The sequence below is a fragment of the Oncorhynchus mykiss genome, chromosome 23 (assembly GCF_057628025.1).
Source record: "Oncorhynchus mykiss isolate SJ-2025 chromosome 23, ASM5762802v1, whole genome shotgun sequence".
Taxonomy (NCBI): domain Eukaryota; kingdom Metazoa; phylum Chordata; class Actinopteri; order Salmoniformes; family Salmonidae; genus Oncorhynchus; species Oncorhynchus mykiss.
The window spans coordinates 17783568-17795140 of NC_143044.1; the positions used below are offsets into that span (position 1 = coordinate 17783568).

General features: G+C 41.7%; 1 protein-coding gene across 7 annotated transcripts in view; it reads right to left on the reverse strand.

The window, feature by feature from the left end:
• LOC110502513 (serine-rich coiled-coil domain-containing protein 2) overlaps nucleotides 1-11573 on the reverse strand; it is a 41495-nt gene that overhangs the window by 13816 nt on the left and 16106 nt on the right. For all 7 annotated transcript variants that reach the window (XM_090216977.1, XM_036960215.2, XM_090216976.1 and 4 more), the window contains one exon: nucleotides 9455-9583. In XM_090216977.1, coding sequence (XP_090073103.1) covers nucleotides 9455-9583 — 129 coding nt within the window. The remainder of the gene's footprint in view (nucleotides 1-9454; nucleotides 9584-11573) is intronic.

An 11573-nucleotide genomic window follows, 5' to 3' on the forward strand; every position in this document is an offset into this window, starting at 1 on the left:
TGCTCTTAAATTGGCCACATCTCCTCAAACCGAGAAGGACGCATAGGCACAGAGTGAGAGAGACTGGACTCTCTGGGATGCCCGAGCAATTTCAGAGACAACCGCAGTGAGGGAAGTGGAGGACAAATGAGGTTTCTGATCGACTTCCTCCCTGTTTTTTCTGTACTACACAATTACAGCAGGGCCCTTCTGTGCTGCCACCTGCCACAGCTTAATTTGCAGAAAGGAAGGTTTGAATTGGGAAAGAGAGCCTAGCACTGACAGTGGCTGGAATTTTCATTGGGCTGTCTCAGCTCAGGGCAAGCTTTCCTGTCTTCATCTTACATTCTGGTGTGAATACGTAGCTACTTCCCAGTTCTGACAGGTCTAGAAGGAACCCTTTATGTAAGGAGTATGGGATTCTCTTTCATTAGGAAGTACGAGCAAATAACTAGCAATAATCATAATGGTGTTTTGTATGGAAAGTTTCAAACACACACGTAGGCTAACTCTATAAACTACCTTGAACTCTACCAGAGTTATTAGACGGATTTGACTTTCATCATGATGTCATTAGCATGCTTAACATGTCAGTGTGAAGCATTCAGAAACTGTGCATATTGTTGTTGATTTTCTCGTAATTAAGTGTTAGTAAAGCATAAGCCGTTATGCTAGTAAAGCGTTAGCTTCCCCTTTCATCTTACAAGCTGGTGTGAGTCCTTATTTGAGGAGCATGTTGTCATTGCTCATTATAAATTGTCAAGGCATTAGCAGCTCTGCTAGCAGTGTCCTGAAGGATGTCATGGCTGGCTTGATAAATCTTACTTAACTCCCCTAATCATTCACTACAAGAAGGACTTTCAGCTAGATTGAGGAAAATAACAAGACATACAGTACAACCAAGGTCTGAACATTACTTTTTACTTCGGTAGTCACAATTACATTTGCACCTGTCTGATATTATGAAGTTGATTTTCAAAGCAGAGTTTTGGTGGTAGGTGTGGGCAGTGCAGTGAGTGTGGAATCTCTGGGGGTGGGAGAGAGAGGCGGTATGGGGGACTAATGTCAGGACCTCTCTGTGAAAACCACCCATCATTCTAGATTAGAATGCTGGACACAAGCTGTTCTGTCATTGCCTCTTTCTCTCTCTCGCTCCCTCTCCCTCTACAAACCAACCTCCTGCTGACAGAATGACAAGAGCATTGTGTCTGATTACAGCTTAGATAATGACAGAAAGAAAGAAAGAAAGAAAGAAAGAAAGAAAGAAAGAAAGAAAGAAAGAAAGAAAGAAAGAAAGAAAGAAAGAAAGAAAGAAAGAAAGAAAGGGGAAGGGAGAGAGATAGAGAAAAATAAAAGAGAGAAAGTTGGAGGAGGAGAGAGAGAGAGGTAGACAGAGGGGGGGGGGGGGGGTGTAGCAGTACTTAGCCTCTTGTCTTGGTCTGATGAAACACAAGGTTTTGCATTCGATTAGTCTTCCTGCCAGCACTTGTTTGCTTGTTTGTTTTAATGAGGCCATTCGGCATTCCCCTGTTTACTAAGCCCTTTGTTCAGAAGCATCTTCTCCTTGCCTCTGTACTCTAGCTATCCTGCACCTCCATGCACGCACAAGCATACTCTGTCTCTCTCCATGTCACTCTAATCACTGCATTGAGTTAACAGTAGGGTTGGGCGATTTTACGATTGCATCATCTATCGACGATGTTTGACAGCTATCGTCGATATTTGACTAGTCATTGTCGATAGTGACGACATCATGAAGTCAGATTTAGCATATTTGAACTTGACTGCACTGACGGAGTCTGGCAGCGCACAACAGTACAGCACAGTGAGGTCAGGGCACAGTGGAGGCCAATCAAGTTCTTCCACACCGATCTAGACAAACCATTTCTGTATGGACCTCGTTTGTGCATGGGGGCATTGTCATGCTGAAACAGGAAAGGGCATTTCCCAAACTGTTGCCACAAAGTTGGAAGCAGAGAATCATCTAGAATGTCATTGCATGCTGTAGCGTTAAGATTTCCCTTCACTGGAACTAAGGGGCCTAGGCCGAACCATAAAAAACAGCCCCAGAACATTATTCCTCATCCACCAAACTTTACAGTTGGCACTATGCATTTGTGCAGGTAGCCTTCTCCTGGCATTCGCCAATCCCAGATTCGTCAGTCAGACTGACAGATGGTATAGCGTGAGAACGCGATTCCACTGATCCAGATGTCAAGCCCTGACCTTAGTTATCTCTGTTTTCTTTAATATTTTGGTTAGGTCAGGGTGTGACGAGGGTCAGTATGCTTGTTTTGTCTTGTCTAAGGTTTTTGTATGTCTAAGGGTGTTTGTAAGTCTAGGCATATGTAGGTTTATGGTGGCCTGAATTGGTTCCCAATCAGAGGCAGCTGTTCATCGTTGTCTCTGATTGGGGATCATATTTAGGTTGCCATTTTCCCTTGGGTATTGGTGGGTTCTTGTCTATGTGTAGTTGCCTGTCAGCACTCGTTTATATAGCTTCACGGTTTGTTATTTTGTTAGTTTGTTCAGTGTTCTTCCTTCATTAAAAGAAGAATGTATGCATATCACTCTGCGGCTTGGTCTCCTCCATACAACGAACTTGACACCAGAGTCAAGCTCACCAATGGCGGTGAGCTTTACACCTGTAAGGAGTGCGTATCTGGTGGCAGTGAATTCAGGCGCAGGAGAGCAGAACTTGATAATAGCCGGAGCAGTTTAATAGTAAAACCAATGGCATAAGAAATGCAAAGTATGGGCACAATAACCCGACACGCACAAGTCAAACAAAATGTGCACAAGCACTAACAATAAACCATACCACACAAAGACATGGGGGGAACAGAGGGTTAAATACTCAACACATGATGAGGGAAATGAGAACCAGGTGTGTGGGAAAACGAGACAAAACAAATGAAAAATGGATCGGATTTGGAACTCTGTAGTGAGTGTTGCAACCGAGGACAGAAGATTTTTAAATGCTACGCACTTGGGACACTCGGCGGTCCCGTTCTGTGAGTTTGTGTGGGCTTACCACTTCGCAGCTGAGCCGTTGTTGCTCCTGGACTTTTCCACTTCCCAATAACAGCACTTACAGTTGACCAGGGCAGCTCTAGCTGAGCATAAATGTAACGAACTGACTTGTTGGAAAGGATGCATCCTATGACGGTGCTACATTGAAAGTCACTGAGCTCTTCAGTAAGGCCATTCTACTGCCAATATTTGTCTATAGAGATTGCATGGCTGTGTGCTCAATTTTATACACCTGAAAGCCGAATTCACTATTTTGAAGGGGTCTCCACATACGTTCGTATATATAGTGTACCTGACAATACGTGGGATGTGTGCACAGCGCTCATTCAAAAGTGTTCCTCATTGAGAGACGAGACAGGGAATGGATATATAAAGGCTTCCATTTTCCTACTCACAGTACTCACACACTAAAAAAACTTTTTACACCATTGTGCCTACCCAGACCATAATAATCTGCTGGCTTTGATAGTTTATTCCCACATGGTTAATTCCATCATATTTCCAGCAGCATAACAAGACCATCTCTAGTTATGTAATTGACTGTCTGCTCCTCTGACCTCGGTTCCAATAATCTGTCATGACATTTCTCATGTAGCCTTTACAGTATGCAGCCATTCTAATTATGTTTACTTTAATCCAGTCTTTTTATTACACACCGTCCAATTTAAGGTCTGAAGATCACTGCAGCCAGTTTGCTCCTCCCCTACTTCCTCAAAGAAGATCCAAGTGGGCTGTATGTCACAGACAGGGTATGTATTTCTCAGTATGGCAAATAAATGAATGCAAGGTTAGTAGTACTACTGTGTAAGGTGTGCTCAGTTGTTAACTTACTGTTTGAAGTATGACTTGATTACCCACTAGGCACACACTGTTTGAATCAACGTTGTTTCCACGTCATTTCATTGAAATTACGCTGAACTAATGTGTAATAGACATTGAATTGATGTCTGGGCCCAGTGGCTAACCTTAACATTTCGCATTTCTTTGTTTTAATGTTTACTTCTTACAGTGTGTAAAGTTCCCAGCACCTACCATAAGAATAGAGGGGATGAGAGCCACGTCCAACTCTTCCTGAGTGGAGAGGAGCTACTGAGTGGAGACGCATGAGGCGGTGCACAATTGGCCCAGCGTTGTCCGGGTTAGGGGAGGGTTTGTCCGGCTGGGATGTCCTTGTCCCATGGCGCAATAGCGATTCCTGTGGGGGGCCAGGCGCATGCATGCTGGCACCTCCCCGGTCAACTATAAGTGCTGTTATTGTGAAGTGGAAAGGTCCAGGAGCAACAAGGGCTCAGCAGCAAAGTGGTAGGTCACGTTTCACCATCTAGCAGTCCGACAGACAAATCTGGGTTTGGTGGATGCCAGGAGAGCGCTACCGACCCCAATGCATAGTGGCAACTGGAAAGTTTGGTGAAGGAGGAATAATGGTCTTAGGATGTTTTTCATGGTTCGAGCTAGGCCCCTTAATTCCAGTGAATGGACATATTAATGGTACAGCATACAATGACATTCTAGATATTTCTGTCCTTCCAACTTTGTGGCAACAGTTTGGGGAAGGCCCTTTCCTGTTTCAGCATGACAATGCCCACGTGCGCACAAAGAGAGGTCCATAAAGAAATGGTTTGTTGAGATTGTTGTGGAAGAACTTGACTGGCCTGCACAAAGCCCTGACCTCTACTCCATCGAACACTTATGGGATGAATTGGAACGTTGACTTTGAGCCAGGCGAAATCACCCAACATCAGTGCCCAACCTCACTAATGCTCTTGTGGCTGAATGGAAGCAAGTCCCTGCAGCAATGTTCCAACATCTAGTGGAAAGCCTTCCCAGTAGAGTGGAGGCTGTTATAGCAGCAAAGGGGAGACCAAATCCATATTAATTCCCATGATTTTGGAATGAGATGTTTGACGAGCAGGTATTCACCTACTTTTAATCATGTAATATATTACTCTTATTTCTATGTGGATTTTTTCTGGTATTGCACAAAGCTACATACTGGATCTTTAACATAATGCAAGAGAACAATTTAGATTGTAGAAAGAGAGGAGAGTACCAAAGCAGCGCAGAATGTCAGATAGGGCCTAAAGTGTTTTTCCCCCACATTCCTCTCCTCTCCAATGTCGGATGATCATGGGCCTTTTGTAGCAGACACTCCTTGATCTGGCTTATTGTTTCAAAAGATCAATTTCCCTTTTTCTCCCTATTCCCCTAATCATGATCAACCATCGAATGAATCTATAGACCTAACAGAGTTCCATCTCATAAAGTTGTTTGAATAGACCAAATAAAAACATAGTACTGTAATAACGACAGAGAACAAAACAAGATAGACTAATCGAATAGGAAGTTTAAGCAAACCTGATACCCTTCTGCATTTCTTGACCAAAGTCTAGGCAACATAAATTGTGCAGTCAGAAAATCCATCCTTCAAACAAATGGACAATAATTTAGGCTTACACATTGGCTGCTGTCAATAAAAGTTGCTGTTACTTTGCCAATAAATAAACTAATATCTATAATATTGTCAAAGTGTTTATTAATGTCCTTGAATTTAGCAACTGGCAATTGTGCTTAAACTCCCCGCAGCAGTCTTTCCAATAAAGGGGGGGTATTTGTCAGAGTTTTCTCACTAACAACTTTATTTTGGATAGCTTACAAGTGGTGAATTTATATAAAAGTCCACAGCAATCAGATAAAATGAATTATTTAGCCAATACCATTCTTTATAACACTTGACTGAATATTGGCTTAGGGTAAAAACCAATAAGCCTATTATTCTTAGGCTATGCCTTATAAATATACAGTCAAATGATTTATAACATTCTTTATATCAAGGAACGCCAGCAGCATCTGCACCTGTGAACTCCGCAGGATGACAGGGGTCTGTAGTCTGTCCATCCTTTGCCCTGATAAGCGTTTAGCATATTCTGCAAGTGATTTGGGTCAGGTTTTTTGGCTCACCTCTGTCATTCAGCCTGAAACCGAAGAACTGTCAAACAGGCGAAGATGTGCTTTCTTTCCCACCACGTCAGCCATTGTTTAGTTTTTTTTCTGATTTAGCTAAGACAGGTTATACTATAGTTACTAAGTGAAATCCTGTCACATTCCTTTTTTGTTTTTTTAGAGTCTGAAACTGTCAGAAACTATCTTAATGGAAGAAAGAATGTCACAAATGTGATTACCCAGATGATCAAGTTGAAATAACAATAGCCTACACTTGATACGGCTATAATATATTTTTTTTAAAGGTAGGCTAATGTAACTACAGTGGGGCAAAAAGTATTTAGTCAGCCACCAATTGTGCAAGTTCTCCCACTTAAAAAGATGAGAGAGGCCTGTAATTTTCATCATAGGTACACTTCAACTATGACAGACAAAATCAGAAAAAAAATCCAGAAAATCACATTGCAAATTATGGTGGAAAATAAGTATTTGGTCAATAACAAAAGTTTATCTCAATCCTTTGTTATATACCCTTTGTTGGCAATGACAGAGTTGAAATGTTTTCTGTAAGTTTTCACAAGGTTTTCACACACTGTTGCTGGTATTTTGGCCCATTCCTCCATGCAGATCTCCTCTAGAGCAGTGATGTTTTGGGGCTGTTGCTGGGCAACACGGACTTTCAACTCCCTCCAAAGATTTTCTATGGGGTTGAGATCTGGAGACTGGCTAGGCCACTCCAGGACCTTGAAATGCTTCTTACGAAGCCACTCCTTCATTGCCCGGGCGGTGTGTTTAGGATCATTGTCATGCTGAAAGACCCAGCCATGTTTCATCTTCAATGCCCTTGCTGATGGAAGGAGGTTTTCACTCAAAATCTCACGATACATGGCCCCATTCATTCTTTCCTTTACACGGATCAGTCGTCCTGGTCCCTTTGCAGAAAAACAGCCAAAAAGATTGATGTTTCCACCCCTATGCTTCACAGTAGGTATGGTGTTCTTTGGATGCAACTCAGCATTCTTTGTCCTCCAAACACGACGAGTTGAGTTTTTATCAAAAATTTCTATTTTGGTTTCATCTGACCATATGACATTCTCACAATCTTCTTCTGGATCATCCAAATGCTCTCTAGCAAACTTCAGACGGGCCTGGACATGTACTGGCTTAAGCAGGGGGACATGTCTGGCACTACAGGTTTTGAGTCCCTGGCGGCGTAGTGTGTTACTGACGGTAGGCTTTGTTACTTTGGTCCCAGCTCTCTGCAGGTCATTCTTTAGATCCCCCCGTGTGGTTCTGGGATTTTTGCTCACCGTTCTTGTGATCATTTTGACCCCACGGGGTGAGATCTTGCGTGGAGCCCCAGATCGAGGGAGATTATCAGTGGTCTTGTATGTCTTCCATTTCCTAATAATTGCTCCCACAGTTGATTTCTTCAAACCAAGCTGCTTACCTATTGCAGATTCAGTCTTCCCAGCCTGGTGGAGGTCTACAATTTTGTTTCTGTTGTCCTTTGACAGCTCTTTGGTCTTGGCCATAGTGGAGTTTGGAGTGTGACTGTTTGAGGTTGTGGACAGGTGTCTTTTATACTGATAACAAGTTCAAGCAGGAGCCATTAATACAGGTAACGAGTGGAGGACAGAGGAGCCGCTTAAAGAAGAAGTTACAGGTCTGTGAGAGCCAGAAATCTTGCTTGTTTGTAGGTAAACAAATACTTATTTTCCACCATATTTTGCAAATAAATTCATTAAAAGTCTTACAATGTGATTTTCTGGATTTCTTTTCTAATTTTGTCTGTCATAGTTGAAGTGTACCTATGATGAAAAATACAGGCCTCTCTCATCTTTTTATGTGGGAGAACTTGCACAATTGACTAAATACTTTTTTGCTCCACTGTATATCGGAGTATTTTTATGGACAAGAGAAACATAGGTCCCCCGTTTTGAAAATCATTCTGCAGCCTGGAATCGTTTAAAAAGTAACTAGGTCTAACACTTTTGTTTGAACATTGATTCAATGAGATTGTTTATTGTGGCTTTTGTAACAATTTAAAAAAGAAGAATGACATTATGCACCAAATCACAGTTCTGGTATAACCAATGTGTCCTTTATATTGTGTTCTTCCCAGGCACCCAGTGTTCGGTCTGGAGCACGAAGTCACAAGCTCTGCAAGTGACTGCATACTGTAGCAACCCAGCAGTGCAAAATCCCCTGGTCTGCCATTGAAAGCCTACAGTATGTAAATTACGATCGCCAGAAAGGCCAAACCCCCAAAAAATGTACAGATGTTTTGGGCTCTAAAGCTATGATCAAGTTCGATCCCCGCTGTGAATTATTTAAAAGTTTGCTACAAATCTAGATATTTCATTAAATAGTGATCCATTCTGATTACTACATTTGTCGACACACAGGACCACTTGATAACACAGACCAATCACAGGCTACGAAGAGGCTCGTGCCTGGTTGGTTGACTCTCTCAGGCAGGATGAAAATGACTACTGTTCGTCGACCATGATCCTTTGCTAGTTACGGAAACTTTCACCATGATCCGTAGCAACTTGTTAGTGCCATTCAGCCCTTTTCAGCAATACGGCACGCTTCAAATTCAAATACTTCAGGCTTCATGAGCCATCGGGACTTTTCCATAAGATTATGTGGATGATGTCACTACCTACTGGTTTTAATGTCTATGGTTCTTCCAGCCAATTGACCCCTCCGTGCTCCGCAATGTTCGGAGAGGACGATGGGACGATCTGTAATGCCATACATTGCCAAAACCCTAGTTAACAGTGTGAAACCTGTAACTTTGATACTGTCTGAAATAAAGAGAAAAAAGAAAGAGAAACACCCTGCGGTTGTCATCTGATTTCTGTTTGTTTACACTCTTCTTTTTCCCTCTACTCATCATAAACCACTTCACTATATTCCTCCTAACCTTTCAGAGCAATTTGGACAATGTCAAAGTTATCATTATCGACTGTGTTTCCCTACAAAGAGTTAGAAGCAAAACCATCACACAACCAAATGTAACAGTGGATAAAAAGAAAGCAACAGAAAGGGAGAGGGTATATCAGATGGGGAAATATAATAATTAAATGGGGAAAGACTAAGTGAGATGAAAACAGACAGAGGATGAAAGAAAAAAGAAGTCACTACACCTGTACATGGCTGAGAGCTGACGGCTTGTCTCAAGCACACAGTCAGTCTCACCATCCATCAAGTGATTCCACCATATAGGGAAATGGTGATGGGGTGGGAGTATGAAGGGGGGATTGGGCAATGTAGTACCAGTGATAGGTGAGAGAGTAAGTTGAATGGGGGGATAGTGTGAGGGTGGGGACTATAGGTGATGGACTGGCTTGATGACTGACACAGTAGTGGACGTAGTAGTGGACAGATTGGAGACAAACTGGATTTAGGTCTCCACTCTCCAGATATACAGTATATACTGTAGGTGTATCATATATATATATATATATATATATATATATATATATATACTCACCGCTTGGCTGTGTCCTTGTCCTCTCCAAGAGGTCTGTGTGGCTTTGTCGTGGTGAGTTCGTCTGTCCCCCCCGAGTGACTGTGTCCTCTTGTGGCAGTGACCCCTCCCGGACTGGGCAGCATGAGGATGCTGGGGGAGGAGAGAGAGAGTTACCACTACTGTATCAGGAAAAGAACAATAACAAATGAATGATCTACTAGGGTGAGTTGGTATTCAAAAACTGCATGAGTGGAACTTATTTCTGAGTCTTTGGGTTCTAATGAAGATACAAAAACAGTCTCTAGTCTAGACATAACTAGTAGACCCTATTAACTCTACGAGCTTGTAGGTCATCCCCAGTGGGTTTTGAAGTTTGGATTATAGCAGTGGATCAGTTGGTAATTGACAGTTTGTCGTTAAACAATGTATTCATTCCAGGAGCCCCAATGTTGAGTGAGGTGAGGTTAATATTAATATTCAATACAATCCAACCTCATAATCAATGAAGAGCTAAGCTACATTAAAATTCAACATACCCACGTCTGTCTCTCTCCTCAGAGAAAAAAACAACAAAAAAACACCACCAACCACCCTTTGCTAATGACAGAACATCTGCAGCTCTGCATCAACTGCTGACAAAGCAGACACACAAACTCAAACGTCAAAACTTAAAGTATTTTGACAGCCCACCCCACAGAGAATTCAGCATTTCTTTCTCCCTTTATCTGGCTCATTATATTATTCTATCTATCTGTCTCTCTGTTATTCTCTCTCTCCCCGTCCCTCTATTATTCTATCTCTCCTTATCTGGCTCTCATCTAATATTCCATTACATAACTCCCTTAATCTTTCTCTCTGTGTCCTTGGTAATTCTTTATTGTTGTCTATCCCTTTCAATCAGAATCCTTCCCTACTGCAGTTCATCCTCTCTCCATCTTTTCTATCCGTCTTGCGTTTTCCCATTCTCAGTTCTTAAAGTTCAGACAGAGATGTGCAAATATCCAGACACTGGTTGCGTGTGTGTTAGAGGTGGCAGAAGTGTGAGGGAGAGAAGATGCTATGTGGGATATTCTTATTGGAATTGGGAGAGCTGGGGAGGTTTGAACATTGATGTTGCTCTGACATTTTCTATTACTGTACCTGACTTTGCTGTAAGGAGGCCCTGAAGCTCAAGGCCAAAAACAAAAAAAAACATACTCTTGGAATTATTTTGTTTGTACGACTTTGTAACTCGTTTGAACGACTTAGTATCTCATTCCAATTACTTAGTATCTCGTTTGAACGACTTAGTAAAAAAATAGCTATTTAGTGGGAATTAGTTCTCATTTGTTATGCAGCTTCTCAGACCGTGTAATGGTTTGATACAGCCATTCCTTCATTGATTCCATTAATGTGATTATTCATTAGTTCTTTGATAGCCTAAAACAGGGCTGCTTTTGAATGCCAGAGCATGTAAGTGGGCGAGTGCAGAGCAGAGCGTAATTCAAGCTGATTTTTAAAAATGGTGTCAGCATCTCTCCCGGCTCCAATTTCGCTCTGGTATTGCTCAGTCACAAGCTCTGGGCATGCTCTCCCTAGCATTTTTCATTTCCTCTATTCGGTTGTAATTATTTAGCCCACCCCACCTACAGTAGCCTATATCTAGTTTATATTCTACTTTCTAACAATAGGATATGTTGTTTCTATTTTGAAGGTAATCTATTATAGATGTTTCAGGTAGGCAAGACATAGACTACTGTAAAATTAATGTTTGCTTTTCTTGATATAGAAACACCATAATATAAATCTATTTAATTAAGCTAAAACATATACATGTAAATAATAAAGGACAGTGTCAGCTCCTTTTCATAAATAAAGGGGAATAAATCATGTCAAAGTGCAGAGGTCAAACCATTTCTGCACACAAGCAAGCACCAACAAGCTTCACATGTGCACTGAGCATGGGGAATGCACCCTACAAATAAAACAATATTAGCATTATATAGACAGGAAAACACAAATGTAAAAGCTTGATTACAAACATTTTAAATACATTGAGATGAAGCCACCCCCATGTGTGGGATGTTATTTCTCAAAAATCAATTACATTTAAGTAGGGACCGACACAGAGTCCAGAAGGGCAGTATCACAAGGCTACATA